At 44.1% G+C, this 19,633-nt stretch overlaps 1 protein-coding gene across 2 annotated transcripts in view; it reads left to right on the top strand.

Annotated features, from left to right (window-relative positions):
- TMEM47 (transmembrane protein 47) overlaps nucleotides 1–19,633 on the top strand; it is a 131,467-nt gene that overhangs the window by 75,033 nt on the left and 36,801 nt on the right. For both annotated transcript variants that reach the window (XM_026680419.2, XM_026680420.2), the window contains exon 2: nucleotides 4,750–4,890. In XM_026680419.2, the coding sequence (XP_026536204.1) occupies nucleotides 4,750–4,890 (141 nt within the window). The remainder of the gene's footprint in view (nucleotides 1–4,749; nucleotides 4,891–19,633) is intronic.

Raw genomic sequence — 19,633 nt, forward strand, 5'->3', positions numbered from 1 at the left:
CTTTACAGTGTAGGCTATAGTTACCCCCCTTATATATGCCTTCATGGTGTTCCAAAGGTTTTGTAGTGAGGTATGTTGTTTTTTATTATCCTTAAAAATAACTCCAGTTCTTTTAAAATCTTTTGGATATATTATTTTTCTTTTAAGATTTTTGGGTTCATTGTCCATCTTCTTTTCTTTTTTTGCCCTTTCCATATTATTTTGAGAAGATTGTGGTTGGCCCAAATATTTGGCATGATTTCTACCATCTCAATTTCTTTAACTAGGTCTCCATTTATCCAGGCCATATTTATGCGATTAGAATAAAAGGCGAATTTACTTTCTTCTGGGTTTAAGGTTCTCCATATGTCTAACAAATTTAATTCTTCTGTCATTTCGAAGAAAGTTTTTGGTAATATATTCCTTTTTTATTTTTTTGGTCATTGGCATAATCTTTCTTAATGTACACTGTTGCATTGTAATCACCAATTAAGCATACATTATATGTTCCTATTTCTATAATCTTATCGTGCACTTTTTAAACAAAACTCCTTTTGGTTCTTATTAGGCGCATATATAACAACTAGTAATATACTTTTGTGACCTACTATTATTTCAATTATCAATACTCTTCCTTTTGTGTCCATATATACTTGTTTTGCTGTTATCCCTTCTTTAATATATACCACCACCCCTCCTTTTTTTCCTTCTACTAATGTTGAGTAAAGTTTCCCCAGTTTATTACATTGTATTTCTCATCTTGTTTTTTCATGTGTACTCCTGTAGGCACACAATATCCATTTTCTGTTTCACTAATTTTGAAAATATTTGTCTTCTTTTGGTTGGTGAATTAAGACCATTAACATTTATGGATAATAATTTGAATTCCTCTTCCATTTTCTTATTTTTGTGCCAGTCACTGTTTTTTATTAGTCCTTGTGTCTCTTTGTGTCCTTGTTCTTATTTCTCCTTCTTCTTGACGTTCTTTCTCTTCGTTAGTTCTTTCTTCTTGATCTTTCTCTTTAGTCTCTTGTCATTGTTTCTCTTGACTATCTGGTTCCAACTCCTCTCTACTGCTGTATTCCTCCTCTGATCCGACTAATTGATCATGAAGCTCTTGCGCCTTTTCCAAGTTGTCAATTTTAATCTTTTTATCATTCCAGGAGAGTAGCATTACTTCCGGAGTAATCCATTGGAACAATATATTTCTTTTATTTAGTTGAAATGCTAAGAAGCAGTAGTCCTTTTGTTGTTCTCGGACTCTTCTAGGGATTTGTTTCAATGTTATAATTTCTTTTCCTTTATACATCGGCTCTTCCCTAGTGATCTTATATATAATGTCTCTGACCTTCTTACAGGAGAATCTTATATGTACTTCCCTGGGAAGTCTATGGCATCTGGTGTAGTTTGTGTAAATTCTGTACACAAAATTTCTTGCTTGTCCCTTTGAAGGGCTTCTGCAATCAGGTCTGCCATCAACAGCTCTAGATCTTCTTCCTTTGTCTCCATCACATTTTGAAACCTCAAGTAAAATGAGGCCTAATCCATCTCTAGGTGCATCAGTGATTCTTCTAAGTCTTTATTCAGCCCTGTCATTCTCCGGTCTACCAGTTCTAGCTTTTTTTCTGTTTGTTCCATTCTGGTTTCAATTGTTTTTATTCTTTGCTCATTTTTCTGAATTGCTTCCTGAATTGAACCCATTCTATCATCAAGCTTGTATATCTCACTTTTCATCTCTCCCATTTCTGATTTTATCTCTCCATGATTTTTTGACATATTTTCTTGGAGTTTTACCATCATCTCTTGTATTGTCAACAAAGTGGATTGCATCGTCTGCATACTTGGAGTGGCATTTGGTTTGTCAGTGGTTGAATCACGATTCTGAAACTGATCTCAAAGAGCAGTACAAAGACTTCCTTTCTTTATCTCCTCTGTTGCTGTTTTGCTCTCTCTTCTTCTCTTCTAATCACTGTTCCGCTCCCAGTGCCAAGATGCCACCAGTCTTCTGGGTCAATCCCTTTCTATTTGGAGAATCACTCTGTCCTTTTAGTTGCTCCTCTGGCTGCCTCTTCGCTGATACTCAAAACTTGGCTAAATCCACTGTTTGCCCCCACTGCTTTTGTATTGCCATCATTCCTCGCTTCCTTCTTCTTTAAATTGGAGCGTCATGCCTCCGGGTCCACCATAAAAAACAGTCCCTTCCACGTCAGATTAAAGGCTCTCTTCCTAGTGTAGCTGCCTCTGAGAATTCCCCCTTCTGTTGTCTGTCCCTCCAGGACCAAACTTTGCCTCAAACGGCCACCAATCATGAAAATTCTGGCAGAGGAAATGGAGCGCTGACCCACTGCACTGCCATGGCATGACATCACCACCGGAAGTCCCCTAAAATTAAATTTTCAATTGCCCCTTTGCTGTTTATTTTTTTCAAAACTTGTATTTAAATCTTCTTTCACTAAAGATTGAAGAAAACTCACCTGGTGCCTAAAACATGTTTATCTAAAGGCTCTTAATAATTGAGAAGTAGTTAACAAGCAATTTCTGAAAGGATGAAAAAAGGAAATATGCAAAATTGGTGTCCTTTTAAAAGTGCTGAATACAGTTTGAGCAAGATGGCTTTTCCTTTGTCTATCAGACCTCTGTTGGAAGAAATTTCCCTGGTTTGTTCACAGCTGGGACACACCACAGACGCTGAGAAGAAATGGATGCAGAAGCCAGTTACCAGAAAGTGGAATTCTTTTAATGTAGGAAGGCAAGAAGCAAAAAGTGACACAGCTTGAATGTTCCTGGCTTGCAAGCACATCTGAGCCTTTTATACTTAATTCCCCTTTGAAGCTGCTGCAGCTTGAGGAATTTTGATATGTTTCTGATTGCCCTGGGTTTTGTTTTCCTGCTTTACTAGGTTAATCTTGGTCCCAGGTCTTTTGTTTTTCCTGTTCTTGGGGTCTTATCCTGTCAGGGAGGAAAAAGGGAGTTTCAGTTTACCTTGGAGAGTTTATTTTTAGCCTGATTCCCCTTATCTTAATGGCTCTACTTAAGTGATTCTGTGGTCAGCTTTTACTTTTGTAACAACCATTAGCAGTGCTGCTCTGAGTTTTCCTTTCAGCTGGTGCTTCTTGGTTTTCTTAACGGGGGGGGCGTTCTTAAAGGGGGAAATCTTGAGTTACTTGGCTGTTTTCTGAGGTTTCTGGTGCTGTGAAGTTTCTTTTGGAGTGTACTCCTCACACCTCTAAACCTACCAGAGACTGCTATGTTGCAATCTGCTTCTGAGGAGCAGCCATCTGGAGCACTTAAGGTCAACCTCCTCTACTTATCTAGAGAGGAATTATTCAAAACTCCAAAAACCACTGCCTCTTCATTCTGCTGTGGTTCTCGGGTCCATTTTTGCAGAGCCATCTTCAGTCTTCCATTTTTTCCCTGGAAGTCTTAACAGAATAATTCTAGATCTCATTAACATTAGAAAAAATACTTGCCATTGGAACATATCTGGTAAAATTAGAACAGAATATGAAATGAAATTTGGATGAAATATTTGAATTTCAAAACATTTTATAAATGTATTTCCCTTTTAAAGGAAATATGATTATAAATGTTCAGAAGTACATGTAGATTAAATCCAGAAAAAAAATCAGTTTATCAGTCTGACAGATACTGTTAAAATCTAATTGATTTTATGCCATCAAGACCTTTTTTACTACCAGCAATCATACATTGTCCATGATATCAATATTTACCAGTCCTCAGAAAATTATTTTGCTGAAGCTTGTTTTTTATTTGGAAGGATATTTCTAGTGTTGGCCATAGGAATTTACCACCCAAAGCTAAGGGAAAGTTGGAGAAACATTTTCTTTGTAGACTACAATAATAACCCTCGATATATAATATACCTCATAATTATCAATCTTGATTCTATTTCAATTGTTAAATCATTTTTTCAATAGGAAATAACTCAAATTGTTATTATATGTCAGAAATTCTAAAGAAATTCTTTCTATAAAAATTGAAATCCCAGCTGAACAATGCCTATAATAATAATAAATGGCACAAAATAGTAGATAAAACTGTTGAGTTTTTCCTGAATTCTTCAATAGCCAACAGATTATAAAAAATGGCAAATGGGGACATAAGAAAATTCATAACAAGTCCAGATGTTTCCTGAGGTCTGCAATGCAAAATCAGTCTCAAAATGGAGATTATAGAATTTGGTAGCATGTTATTAATGTTAATTTTCATCTAGCTCTCGGGGGGACTTCCACAACTCAGAAAATACAGAAGCTGGTAATTCTTAATTTGTGCCTTGTCCGTGGGAATATAAGAGCAGAAATAAACATCTGAAGTCTGAAACAAAGCTGGGAAAATTTATATGGTTAAATCAAATTGCATACTGGTTGAAGGATTTGAAACTTCAAATTACTTTGCCCTGGGTTGTTGAAAATTTATTTCTTTGGAGACACCATTTTCTCTGTTTCATAAAAAAAACTATCATAAGAGCTCAGGGCTGCACTGGTTAGGGCCAGCCAACGTAGAATTAATTAATTTGCAGAAATCATATTGTATTTTTTCCCCTATGAAATGTAGGTCAAACAGACAAATATCAGTCTTAAATGAAAACCTTATAAGCTCTATAAAGAGTGTCTTTAGAGTTCTGCTGTCACATAATAAATACGTTTATTTATTTCATACTTTTTATTATTTATTTCTGTTCCAGTGAAGATCTCTTTATTTGAGTTATTGTCTAAATTAAACTCCCATCTTGTTACTTTTCCTTTATAGATTGGCAGATTGCTACTCTTTCTATGCTGTTGGGCGGTGCCGCCATAATTCTTATAGCTTTTTTGGTTGGACTAATTTCTATTTGTGTGGGATCACGGAGGAGGTTCTACAGGCCCGTTGCTGTTATGCTGTTTGCAGCAGGTAAGTTAACAGCTGCTCTGAAATATGTACAATGTTAGATAACTGCTACTTTCTCAAGATTAAAGATAAAACATCTCTGAGAATCCAAAAATAATTCCTTCATTTCAGATTGTTCAGCTTTTCTTTTTATGGCCAAGAAATCCCAAGATTTTCTTTCCAGGCCAACTCTTTCTACCATTTAAAGTTTGAAGAGCATTCTTTATCAGCAGGCCAAAATCCCAATGGCAACTAAATGAAGAAGTGTTTCTTCACCTATTTTTTCAGCCTACTGTAGATGTCATCCCTCCAATCTTAAACATCACACAAAATAAAGCACACATTGTTACTTGATAATAGTAGTATCTTATCTCCTCCATTACTTGCTTGACATTTTTAAAACACACTCTAAGTGATTATAACAGATACCATTCCAAGTCTTTGTAGAAACTTAAGGGACTTTATCTTTTCAAGATACAGTGTCAGTGTTTTTTAGCACTGGTTTTGGAAATCATTCATATAAAAAATAAAATAGCATTAAACTCAAATGTGTTTATATATTAATGCTCCATAGAAAGCCTTACTTTCATTACATCAGTTTTGCCTTTTGTTATTTATTTCAATACCTGCATAGTATATACTGTATTTTTAGGTAAATAAGACACACTTCCTGTTCTGTACGATCCCTTAACATATTTGCAAGCACCGCGCTGTGATTGGTCAGAATGCACGGCAACCTGATTGGCTGACCGAGCCGCACTGATTGGCCCGCCGCGAATCCCCCGCGATTGGTGGAAACTAATTGCGGAAGATTCAAAGCGGTGCCATTGGCCGCGGCGCCACAGCCAGAGAATAAAAGCCGCCGCTTTTCTGCTGTAGCCCGAGCCAATCTCAGGACTTAATAAAGAGCTGAACTAAGTCACTGGCTCCCGAGTCTCCTTTCCCTGCGACGGACACGACACTGGCGACGAAGGTGGGATCCCGCAATTGATCCCCACCGAGCACATGGTCCTGAGGGAATGAAACCGACGAGATGGCCAGCCTCGCACCGCCCGCACCCTTTAACCAAGCTACTGAGGACTGGGAATTGTACATTGATCGGTTCCTGACGTTTCTAGAGAGTAGCAACCTCAAGGACGCGAACGGGCAGAAAAAAAGGGCTGTTTTCCTGACACACTGCGGGCCCGCAGTGTTTAAGATGGCGAAAGCCCTTGCGAAACCCGAGGACGTGAAGGCGATGGACTGGGCTGACCTCGAACTGTTGCTCCGAGGCCACTATGCTCCCGCCGTGCCCACCCTCATCAGGCGGCACGACTTCTACCGGAGGGACCAGAAGTCAGGTGAGAGCATCAGCGACTTCGTGGCAGACCTACGGAATCTAGGGGACATGGACGAGGCGCTACGAGACCGTATCGTCCTCGGGCTCAAAGACCCGGTCCTACAAAGCCGGCTGATGGCAAAAGGAGACATCTCCCTCGCCGACGCCCTTGCCGAAGCTACCGCCGCCGAGGCAACCCGGAAATCGGCGGCTCGAATGTGGAGACAGGACACCGGGGACCGAGCCACGACCTCCGAGGCGAGCACGACAACCGAGACGCGTCCAGAAGCAAGCCGCCGGGAAACCACCACCCACCATGGCGACCTCGACTCTGCCTCCGACACCACGGATGAAGAGGAGGACATCCATCGACGCCAAACAGAACGGGACCGGCATGATCGACGGAGTCGTAAGTCGGGGCCCCAATGTGCCGGGTGCGGAGGCGACCACCCTCGATCGGAGTGCTGGTTTTTCGACGTGATCTGCCGGCACTGCGATAAGAGAGGCCACATCGCCCGAGTCTGCCGCCTCAAGAAAGCCTACAGCCCCCGACGACGAGACAACAGTGGCCGGAGATGAGACGGCACCCCCCCAGGCCCAGGGACCAACAAGCCGAGAGTCGTTGGAACTGGGACGGACGGGGCCGATGAGACGGCGAGAACCGGAGGAGAGAGGAGACCCACCAAACGGTCGTCATCGGCCATTCATCAAGCGCAGATGCCCGAAAGGTATACGTGGAAGTGGGCATCGAGGGCAAGCCATGCAAAATGGAGGTGGACTCCGGGTCCTACCTCTCCATGGTTGCATGGCAGGAAATCAAGCGCCTGTTGCCCGAAATCCACAGGAGGGGGCTGGAAAGCCAGAAGTTAATTCTTAAAGACTACCAAGGAAACCGCATCCCGGTAGTCGGAACAGGACACTTCAAAGTGACATTCAAAGGGCGCACAGCAAAGCTTCCCCTGACGGTCGTGGACCGAGACCGCCCCAGCCTTTTGGGACTACAGTGGTTCGCGCCGCTCGGAATTGAAGTGACGGGCATCGACCACGTCGCAGAGGCAGACTGGGAAAAGCAACTCGCAAGGGACTTCCAGGAAGTGTTCGACGGCACCCTAGGCAAGTACCGAGGGCCCCCTATTTCCTTCAGTCTAGACCCCAGCGTTCCCCCGATACGTTTAAAACCACGGTGGGTACCTTTCGCACTCCGGCCTAAGATCGATGAGCAGATAGACAAGCTCATCAAACGGGGTCCTAGAGCCAACTGATCACGCCCGGTGGGAGACCCCCATAGTCACCCCAGTCAAGCCCGATGGGTCGGTGAGAATCTGTGGGGACTATAAGGCCACCCTAAATTGCGCCTTACAACAAAGCGCCTACCCCGTCCCAGTAGTGCAGCACCTCCTACACTCACTGGGGGGAGGCAAGGTTTTTGCGAAGCTTGACCTGGCACAAGCTTACCAACAGTTACCGGTCGACGCAGAAACCGCCGAGGCGCAGACCATAGTAACCCACCAGGGGGCTTTTCGCTGTAAGAGACTCCAGTTTGGAGTCAGCGTAGCCCCAGGAATTTTCCAGAGCCTCATGGAAAGACTCCTACAAGGAATCAAGGGGGTAGTGCCCTACTTCGACGACGTACTGGTGTCAGCAGCCAACCAAAGAGAACTGGAGGGTCGCCTGAGGGAGGTACTAACAAAATTCAAAGAGGCCGGGCTTAAAGTCAAAAAAGAAAAATGCCAGCTGCATACAGAGAGGGTCGAGTTCCTAGGATATCTCCTAGACCGGCATGGCATTCACCCAACCGGAAAAAAAATCAGAGCCATCAAAGAAGCCCCCAGACCAAGGAACAAAACAGAACTGCAGGCATTTCTTGGGCTGATTAATTTCTACAATGTTTTCCTACCCCAAAAGGCGACCACGGCGGAACCGTTGCATAGGCTGCTCGATAAAACAGCCACCTGGACCTGGGGGAAACGAGAGGAAACTGCTTTCAACCAAACCAAGGACCTACTCACATCGGATGCCGTCCTCATCCAATACAACGAGACCCTCCCGCTGACAGTCACGTGCGACGCATCACCGTTCGGGATCGGGGCGATCCTCAGCCACACACTCCCAAATGGAAACGAAGCACCCATCGCCTTTTACTCAAGAACCTTGTCGAAGCTGGAAAGGAACTATAGCCAACTCGACAAGGAAGCCCTGGCAATCATCGCCGCCGTCAAAAGATTCCACGAGTACCTCTACGGCAGGACATTCACCATCATCATGGACCACAAACCGTTGTTGGGCATCCTGGCAGGGAACAAGGCCACCCCAAACATTCTATCCCCAAGAATGACAAGGTAGTCTGAATTCCTCGCCGCCTACAGTTACCGGCTGATCCACCGACCCGGCAAAACGATCACACACGCAGACGCCTTGAGCCGCACACCGCTACCGGACCTGGACGCCGACCCAGCACCCACAACATCCATCTTGAGCATCGAGGCCATACCCAACCTCCCCTAACGCGTCAGACATTGCCCATGAAACCAATAAAGACAAACGTCTGGCGGGGTATTACAATGGGCGGAGAAGGACTGACCGGAAAAAGCGTCGACGAGACATTGAGGATTTTTAAAAACAAACAATTGGAACTTTCCACGCAGAAGGGGTGTATATTATGGGGGGACAGGGTGGTAATCCCAGAAAAATTACAAAAAAGGTTCTTGGACTTGTTACATGAAGGGCACCCGGGGATCGTCAGGTCAAAAGCCTTGGCCAGAAGCTACGCTTGGTGGCCAGGGATGGACAAGCAAATTGAAGCCTGGGTGGCTAGCTGCAAGCAATGCCAGGAATCCAGACCATGCCCACCCACCGCCCCAATCCGGGAGTGGGAAACCCCCAGGGGACCATGGTCCAGGATACACATAGATTTCGCCAGACCCACAAAAGGACACACATTCCTCATAACAGTAGACGCTTACTCCAATTGGCTGGAGGTAAGCGACATGAAAACTACCACCACCGAGGACGTCATCCGAGAACTCAACAGACTATTCTCAACCCACGGCCTCCCAGACGTGATCGTGTCAGATAACGGACCACAGTTCACCGCTTTGGAATTCAAAAAATTCCTAGCGGAACGGGGAATACGGCACGCCCTGACAGCACCGGCTCATCCGGCGGCGAATGGTAGGGCGGAACGAATGGTCCAATTCACGAAAAAAACAATCCAAAAAATCGAGACCGGAAACATGCAGGAAAAAATAAATAAACTTCTTTTCATCCAGCACATAACCCCAAACACAACGACCAACAAAAGCCCCGCAGAACTCCTAATGGGGAGGAAACTAAGGTCCCCCCTGGATAGGCTGCACCCCACATACAACCCCGAAAAACCCACCGATTCATCAAGCAGGTACCGAACATTTACACCAGGCGACGCGGTATACGCAAAAAACCTGAGAGGGGACCCCCTCTGGATACCAACGATGATAACCCAAGCAACAGGTCCCCGCTCGTACCGGCTACAAACAACCGACGGACAAGAATGGAAACGACACATCAATCAAATAAGATCAAGAACAACCACGGGAAACACAACCGACACGCAAACAAGCACAGACAGACACCCAGAAAGAGAAGGAAACCTCCCCAGCACAAACCAAGAGGGGTGGGAAGGCCCTGGGAACCAACCCCAACCAGAAAGAAACCAGGAATACTTACCAACCGAGACAGAAACAGACACCCAGCTCGAAGCCTCACCAGGGAGAAGCAGCCAGGCCAGCTCAACCAGCCCGGAAAGACCGAGCAGGAACAGCGACAACAGCAGCTCGACCAGCCCGGGTAGACCGGGAGGGGGCTGCAACAAAAGGCCCGGCTCACACTTCCAGGCGGTTCCATCGATGAGGCAGAGAGCGACACAGAACCCGACCGAACCGGCCGAAGGCCAACCAGCAACTAACCTGCACAGGTCAAGTAGGCAAGTGCGGAGCCCGCCTACTTACGGGACTACGTTACGTAGGACCATACCAAGAGGGAGGGTGTTCTGTACGATCCCTTAACATACTTGCAAGCGCCGCGGTGTGATTGGTCAGAACGCACGGCAACCTGATTGGCACTGATTGGCCCGCCGCGAATCCCCCGCGATTGGTGGAAACTAATTGCGGGAGATTCAAAGCGGTGCCATTAACGCGGCCCGCTGCAGCCAGAGAATAAAAGCCGCCGCTTTTCTGCTGTAGCCCGAGCCGATCTCGGGACTTAATAAAGAGCTGAACTAAGTCACTGACTCCCGAGTCTCCTTTCCCTGCGACGGACACGACACTTCCCCACCCCCAAAGTGAGTGGAAATGTCTGTGTGTCTTATACAGCAAATGTTGCTGAAGCTCCACCCACCCGCTGGCCCCCACCCTTTGGCCTCTGCCTCCCAGCAATTTGGCTCCTTGCAGCAATCAGCAAACAGCCTGTTCAGCTTCAGCACAGCCTGATTTAGCACAACCAGATGATTGTTGGTTGGATTGGCCTCCCAACGATCAGCTGTTTCAGACTGCAGGGACCACCATCCCCTATTGCAGCCTCAGTTTGCCCCATTTTTGGCCTCTGCATCCCAGTTTTGACCTCCAAATGCCCTATTTTCAGCCTCCGCATCCCGTTTTTGGCCTTCATGTGCCCCATTTTTGGCCTGTTCTGATCCCCACCATCTGCAATGGGCTGAAAATGGGGTACACAGAGGTCGAAAATGGGCCATGCGGAGGCCAAAAACAGGATGCAGAGGCCGAAAATGGGGTGCACGAAGGCATCAATAGGTGATGGTGATCCCTGCAGTCTGAAGCAGCTGATCATCGGTGTTCAGAGTTTTGCAGCATAAACAAGCTTTAAGAGTTTCTAAATGCAACTCCTGCTCCGGTTTGCATTCAAACACTGCAGAAACAATGTCCCAAGTTTCATCTAAGCTGTTCAAAACTAATAGTACTTTCTGAGATTCCAGAATCCTAATTCTATGCTGTTCTAACCCTACAAACAAAGGTTGCATATGAACAAAATATAACTTTCTTGATAATTGTATGCTGTTGCATGCAGATACACTCAAATGAACAGTCCTCAATTTATCCCAGACTTCCTTTTAGTCTTTAAATCAGCTGCATTGATAAACTGATCATCTTCTAAACTTAAGATGATATAAGCCAATGCTCTATTATGCAGCTTCGGATCTGCAGCATTCAATGGTGCCTGGGGTGGATTTTCAACAATATTCCAAAGCTCTTTAGCCTTTAGGAAACATTCCATCTTTGCAGCCCAAATAATATAGTTCTTCTGACCCAAACAGGTTAGAGAGCTCTCTTTAATTTTTTTCAGCCATCCTGCAAAGCCTCTTGCCTTGTTTCTTACTTTTAAAACAGGCAGGCTCTCAGCCCTAATTACAATTAAGTATTTTTTCTGGGCCCAGAACCTGTTCAGAGTTTTGCAGCATAAATTCAGCACCAGAAAAGTAAACATAGATGGCTGATGCTTCATTTAACATCTTTATAAACTTATTAAGTAAATTTTACAATACCAGTTGTAGATTTCTCCAACATGGAGCAAACTCAAACAGAAGCAGACATGTTACATATTCAGAGCAGAGCTCTAGTTTTCAGCAAGCAAGCAAGCAAGTTAGTTTCATTTTGAATAGACATTGATAAGCTTAACATAGCTTCAGAGCTGCAGAGCTTAATATAGAGCCACACCTAGGCTACTTCTAAGTTCAGTTTCCAAACAGTCCTCATTGGCTGACTTAGTTACTATGCTATTCATTGGCTGACCTTGTTACCATGCTCTATTCCAGTTCAGGAATATACTCTCTGACAGTCGGGAGGCTGATCCAACCGACAATCACTTGTTTTGCTAAATCAGGCTGTGCTGAAGCTGATCAAGATGTTTGCTGATTGTTGCAAGGAGGCAAATTGCTGGGAGGCAGAGGCAGATTTTTTTTTCTTGTATGCCTCCCCAAAAGCTAGGTGGGTCTTATGCTTTGGAGCATCTTATAGTCCAAAAAATACAGTAAATCTCTTATTTTTCAAAAGAAAGGGGATTATAAGAAGAAATTATTTTTAAGGCTCATACGAAAACTCAAGGATGTTCTTTAGTGGAATATACTGTGTAGCAAAATAATCATTTGATATGGATTTGAATATCCATCAAATTAGCTAATAATAGAGTTTTCCCTTCCTTTTTGCTAAGTTTTCCAGCTGCAGCTTCCTTTCTGTGAATCATCTGTTTGCTGGAACTGAAATAATAAGCTTGTCTGATATACCATAATAGAGAGAATTTCAGAACTACTGTGTTTCTCACATAATAAGGCCGGGCCTTTTTTTTTTTTGACCCCCGAAAAAACGGCTAGGCCGTCTTTTCGGGGGTGACTTAATTCCCCCCCCCTTGCATCCTCGGGTGGGTGGGTGGGCGGGCGGGCGGTGACAGTTTGGATGTTCGGGAGACCTTCGGGTTCAGGCCACTGTTGCTTTCCCTTCTCCCTTGCTGTCCCTTCTCCCTTGCTGCCACAGCGTTAGAGCAATGCCGCGGCGTTTGGTGCAGCCACGTGCGGCCAGTCAGGGCTCCTCCCTGCAACTGGAGCCCTGAGGAGACACTTGGCTTCAGGTGCTCCCGTCTTCCCTTTGCTTTCGAAGGTAAAGCGAATTATTTTACAAAGCCTCCCCTGCCTGAGAGGGCAGCCCAACCCCACGTGGGGAGGCTAATCTCCCGGGGCCTCTTCGGTTCCTCCCCAACCTCCCTACACTGCACGCCTTTGATGCGCCGGTCCCTTCAGCCCAGCGAGCTCTTCCACCTCAAAGAAAGGCCAGGCAGGCGGCTGCAGAGCAGCAGCAGCGGGTCTGAGATGCTTGCAGTGGAAACAGCCACCACCCTTAGCCCGACGCGGGGAGAATGACTGAGGTTAGCGCCCGCCAGCCCATCCTTCCCGCCTTTGGAGGCACCTGCACCAAGTGCCTCCACGGCCAGCCTAGCCACAACGCTTTCTACCGACTCCTCCGGGCGAGATTTGGGAACGAGGGGCAGGAGGAGGAACGCACGCACCCGCGGCTCGCTTTCCCGGCTCTGCCCAGCCCGCACGGCTCTGGCGCGGCCCTGGCGGGCAGCGAGCACCTCCCCGCCAGACCCTCCGCTCATCCCACCAGGGCCGCGCCAGAGCCGTGCGGGCTGGGTAGACCCGTGAAAGCGAGTATAAACATAGTTATGAATACATGAAATGGATACATATAAGAAAAATAAAAAGAAACAATAGGACAGGGATGGTAGGCACGTTGGTGCGCTTATGCATGCCCCCTACAGACCTCTTAGGAAAGGGGTGAGATCAATAGTAGACAGTCTTAGGTTAAAGCTTTTGGGGTTTGGGGAAGAAAGTCAGGTAGAGTATTCCAGACATTGACCACTCTGTTGCTGAAGTCGTATTTCCTGCAATCAAATTTGGTGCGGTTTACCTTGAGTTTGTATCTATTGTGTGCTCTTGTATTGTTATGGTTGAAGCTGAAGTATTCATTACAGGTAGGATATTGCAATATATAATTTTATGTATTATACTTAGATTGGATCGAAGACGGCATAGTTCTAGGTTTTCTAGGTCTAGAATTTCAAGTCTGGTGGCATAAGGTATTCTGCAATGAGTAGGAGTGGAGAACTCTTGTGAAATATTTCTGGACTTTTTCAACTGTATTAATATCAGATACGTAATGTGGGTTCCAGACTGATGAGCTGTATTCAAGTATTGGTCTAGCAAATGTTTTGTATGCTCTAGTTAGTAGTGTGATATTACCGGAGAAAAAGCTACGCAGGATTAGGTTAACAACTCTTAATGCCTTTTTGGCTATGAAGTTACAGTGGGCTCTAACACTTAGATCATTAGAGATGAGTATTCCAAGGTCCTTGACAAAGTTTGGATCCTCAACAAGGTCTTGATTATTTATTTGTATTTTATCTTGATTATTTACTTGTATTTTATTTTCTGATTTTTTTTGCCAATATGTAAGACAGAGCATTTATTTGTTGAGATTTGAAGTTACAATTTGTTTGACCATTCTGATACATGGTCGAGATCTTTTTGAAGGGTAGCAGTTTTGTCGGTGGTGTTGAATAGCTTTACACCATCGGCCAAGAGAACACAGTTTCTCTTTATATGATCACAGACAGTGGTGGTATTCAAATTTTTTTACTTCCGGTTCTGTGGGCATGGTTTAATGTGTGGGTGTATCGTGGTGGTCATGTGACTGTGTGGGCGTGGCTTGGTCACATGACCAGATGGGCATGGCTTTATGGTCACATGACCAGATGGGCATGGGTTTGTGGCCATGTGACTGGGTGGGCATGGATTTGTGGCCATGTGACTGGGTGGGCATGGCCAGGTGACCATGTGACTGGCAAACCAAATACAAGTGGTCCTCGCTTAATGGCCGGTTGCTTAGCAAGTGTTCTAATTTATGACTGATCTCCCCAGAGCTACTTGACCTGTTTTGGAGTTTTGACAGTCACATACATACACACACACACACACACACACACACACACACACACACACACACACACTTCTAACCCTGCTATTCTGATTCTGTAAGGATCTCCTGCAGGAGAAGGGGATTGGACTAGATGACCACCGAGATCCCTTGCAGGCCAGCCCTAGATTGCTGTGCTGCTTCAAAGAGTCTTCTGAAGCCAGGGTTTGTGTCCTTCCTTCCTCTCCTTTTTTTCTCTTTCCCTCCTTCCCTCCTTCCATGTATTTATCTACCCATCCATATATCTCATTCACATTCTCCTCCCTCCCTCCCTCCCTCTCTTTCTTTCTTTTTCTTTCTTTGTCCCTTCCTTCCATCTCTCCCTTTCTTTGTCTATCCCTTTTCTTCCTTTCACTTCCTTTCTCTTTTTTCTTTCTTTCTCTTTTCTCTTTCTTTTCTTTCTTGTCTCCCTCCCTTCCTCTCTCATTCGCTCTTTTTATCTTTCCTTCTCTTATTCTCTCTTTCCCTCTCTCTCTCCTCCCCCCTTTCCGTGTCTCTCTCTATGGGTCTCTGCCCCCCTCTGTATCTCTCCCTATCTTCCTATCTCCCTATCTCCCTATCTCTCCCTATCTTCCTCTCTCCCTATCTTTCCATCTCTCTGTCGCCAAGGAGGCGGCAGCGATGAAATTCAGCAACGCGGGCAGGTTGAAGCAAAAATGCAGTCTTCTCCCTCCTTGGGGGGAGTAGGGTCACTGCGCATGGACGGGGGTGGGTAGGTGGGAATGGCAAGCACACATGCGCATCTGCCTCTGCGCAGCTGGAGCTAAAGGCACCGGAAATGTTAAATGGAAATCGATGAGATGCTTCCAGCACAGCTGGTGATCCTTGTTCAGCCAGTCCCTTCAGGCGACCCTTCTCCTCCTCCACTCATGACCAGCATACACACAGACACAGAGAGTGGGGGAGAGAGAGGAAGGGACCCGGCCCCTTCTCAGGCCAGATGAGGGAGGGGAGAATGAGGGGCAGGACTAGCAGCTTCAGGCAAGGTGAAGAGGCCTTGACCAAGCACGGGTGAGTAGAAACCTGGGAACAGTGGCTCCAAGCTCAGCCGACCCAAGGGGCTGCTGCCGGCATTCGCGACAAGGGGGGCGAGAAGCCCTGGAATATCTGCCCACCCACCTGCTGGCTGGCCGGACTGAGCTGTGCTGGGCTAGAAGAGGCACGTCCGTCACTGGGAGAAGGAAGAAAACGTGCTCCAGGAGGGCGGGCAGGCAGGCGGATGTCCCAGGTCTGCTGCACATGGACATTGCATGTGTAGTGGCTGAACATGCAGTGCACATATGCAACAGCCCTGGGACTTCCACCTGAGCTGCGCCATGGCCACCACATGGTACAGAAAGCTAGGAGAGCGACCAAGAGAAGCAGGTGACCGGGCGACCCGGATCAGGGGTGTGGCCAGCCAGGGGTCTCCACCAGTTCGGCAACCCACGCCAAATCACTGCTACCGGGTCGTGTTCAATACCACCTCTGATCACAGAGGTCATTTATGTACAGTATGAAGAGAGTAGGTCCTATAACACTTATTTGGGGGACACCACTGTTGACAGGTACAGAATTTGATAGGACACTCCCAATTTTGTTGCCTGTTTGACAGGAATGCTTCTATCCAGTTATGCAGGTGTCCAGAGATACCATAAGATTTTAGTTTTAGGAGTAGTTTGCCTTGTCCACTGAATCAAAGGGTTTACAGAAGCTTATGTAGATTGCATCTATTGCTTTGGCCTGATCGAGTTGTGTAATCCTTATGTTTTTGCAATGTAAGAGTTGCAGATTACAGGATAGTTTTTTTTCTGAAACAAAATTGTTTGTTAGAGAGTAGGTTGTTTGTCTCTAAGTGGACGATAATGGATTGGTTAATACTTGATTCCATGACTTTACAGGTGACGCAGCATAAAGAGATTGGTCTGTAATTTTCAACGAGGCTGGGGTCTCCCTTTTTGAAGATGGGTATCACCGTGGCTAGTGACCATAGTTTTGGCAAGGAGCTGGTCCTGAAGGATTTTTCAAAGATTATGCTTAGAGGTTCGGCTATGGCAGTGGATAGCTTTTTAAAGAAGTAGGCACATATTCCATCTGGTCCAATCGATAGAGATGGTTTTAGATTGTGTAGTGCTTTTTCAACATTGTCTTCTGTAAAATTGATATGTATTAGATCATTGTAGTTGTCTGGGTTTGACTAGGAAATACTGGGCATGATCCATTGCTGTTTACAAATACTGAGCCAAAGAATGTGTTAAAGAGGTTGGCTTTAATGGTGTCATCATTGCAGTCTTTACCATTAGGTCCTTTCAGAGGTGGGATGGACCTTGAGTCTTTTAGTTTGTTGTTTACAAAATTGTAGAAAGTGTGGGTGGAATTGGTGCGTAGAAGGTTTATTAGTGTGATAATTGTTTAGTGTGATAATTGGTGCATTCAGTCTTTATTTGGTGGCATAAATTTTTGTACCGGCTTTTGAAGTTGGCAACATGACCAGATTTGTTTTTCCGCCAAAGTGATTTCTTTTTGCATTGAATTTGAATTATCTGACAGAACAAGGAGCATAAGAAGGATTATACTAGAGGAGGGGTGTTAAACTGGCGTCACACGCAGGCTATGTCCCTCACCGGTTCTGTAAAGGCAAAAAGCATCACAATATGTTGTAATATGTCACGTCACACAATCGAGTTTGTCACCCTTGTACTAGAGGAAAAACTATCTTAAGTAAACTTCTCTTAAGCATTCAATTGATAACACAAATAATTCTAAACCTTCAACAACTATAAAACTTATAATAAACAATGCTGCAGAAGTTAGAAAAGAAAATAAACCATTTAGTATCACATATTTGTTAGGAGTGAAAAGAGAGTGAGCGAGAAATTGATTCAGTGATGCCAAGGATATATCAGAACAGAAGTTAGATTACTATTTTCTCTTGGTTTAGAAGTCCTATAGAAATAAATGAGACTGCCATTAACAATGGAAATTTGTTAACAATAAAAAATATGCTTCAGTGCCATGAGGTAATTGGTTTCTGCTAATAAACAAGAATGGATTTTTTTTTCAAAATGCTTATTCAAATGTCTAAATTTGCATTTACCATTAAAGTGTTAGTATAAACCTAAAAGTTCAGGAATCCCTCCAATAAACTAACTTTCATTACACAGGGGCTGCATTTTATAACCAAGAGAACAAAATGTTTTCTCCTGCAGACAAACTGTCTAGAAAAAATATATACGTTTGTTGTGATGTTATAGAAAAAATAACTTTGGCTGACTAATGCTGTGAAGAAAATGAAATGAATTGAATTACAGATATAGAATTAAAGAATTTGAAAACACAATTTCAGATTAATTCCATATTCAGTGCAAGGATCAAAATTAAATCACCATCAAGAGATTGTTGTTTAACCTTTGACTGTACTCACCCAGAAAGAGAATTTCACATTTCCTTGATAAATGAATTAATTGTCCAAATGCTGTTTCCACCAGGAAGTGTTTCCTAATATTTATTTGTATTCTGTATTCTTAATAATACTTTTCTGTATTGTGGAATGATAAGAGAAGAACTTTTGACATCTTTTGACAACTTTTGACATGTAAAGGACCACTATATATGTAAAGGACCACTATATTACTACAGAAATGCATGAAACCAAAGATGAAAACCTTTGTATACTATACTATACTATACTATACTATACTATACTATACTATACTATACTATACTATACTATACTATACTATACTATACTATACTAATACTCCTACTAATCCTACTAATCCTACAAATACTAATACTACCCAATCAAACAGAAAAAATAGATGTCCTTTTTGCCAATCAACTAACAAATATATGTAGCAAACACACTACAATAGTAATGAGGGAGTTCAATTACCCTGATATCAATTGGAAAACTCATTCTGCACCAAGTGAGAAATCAAATAGGTTCCTAATCAACCTAGCTGACAACTTTGTTGTCCAAAAGGTAGAGGAGGGAACTCGAGGGACAGCCATACTGGACTTACAAACAGAGAAGAAATTATAAAGGGAGTTGAAGGAACCTTGGGTGAGAGTGACCATGTTATACAAGAATTCAATATAACACAAACATAAGCAATAGAACATAATGACACCAGAGTCTTAGATTTTAAAAGAGCTGATTTCAATACACTTGGAGAGAACTTGGGAAAGATTCTTTGGATGAAAATCCTAAAGGGGAAAACAACTCAAGAATCTTGGGAAACTCTGAAAACTCATAAAAGTACAGACCAGCATAATACCACTGAGAAAGAAAAACAAGAAATCCAATAAGAAACCAGCATGCCTGCACAAAGCTCTCTCTGGTAAATTGAAGGACAAAAAGGACAAGTACAAAAAATGGAAAGAGGGACACACAACTAAGGCAGAATATCAGAAGATAGCCAGAATCTGCAAAGACAAAGTCAGGAAAGCAAAGACTCAGAATGTTGCAAGTCTTTACTTGCAACAAAAGTCAAAGATAATAAAAAAGTTTCTTCCAACATATAAATAACAAGAAAAAAAATCAAGGAAACAGTGGGTCCACTAAAGAGAGAAGATGGCAAGGAAGTAACAGGCACCAGAGAGAAAGCAGAGCTGCTCAACTCATTCTTTGCATCGGTCTTCACATAAAAAGAAACTATAGCCCAACCTGCAAAAAAACATAACTGTAAAAGACAGACTAGAAATAAAAGTTAAAATAAGCAACAAAAAAAATAGTAAAAGAACACCTGTCTGATCTTGATGAATACAAATCACCGGACCTGACGGATTACATCCCAGAGTTCTAAACGAGCTGGCAGAGGTCATCTCAGAACCACTGAACCACATCTTTCAAAAATCCTGGAGCACCGGGGAACTACCAGAGGACTGGAAAAGAGCTGATGTGGTTCCCATCTTCAAAAAAGGGGAAAAAAACAGACCCTGGAAACTAATG

Source organism: Notechis scutatus, chromosome 5 (assembly GCF_049901735.1).
Source record: "Notechis scutatus isolate UNSWTSFEM ecotype Mainland chromosome 5, rNotScu1.2, whole genome shotgun sequence".
Lineage (NCBI taxonomy): Eukaryota > Metazoa > Chordata > Lepidosauria > Squamata > Elapidae > Notechis > Notechis scutatus.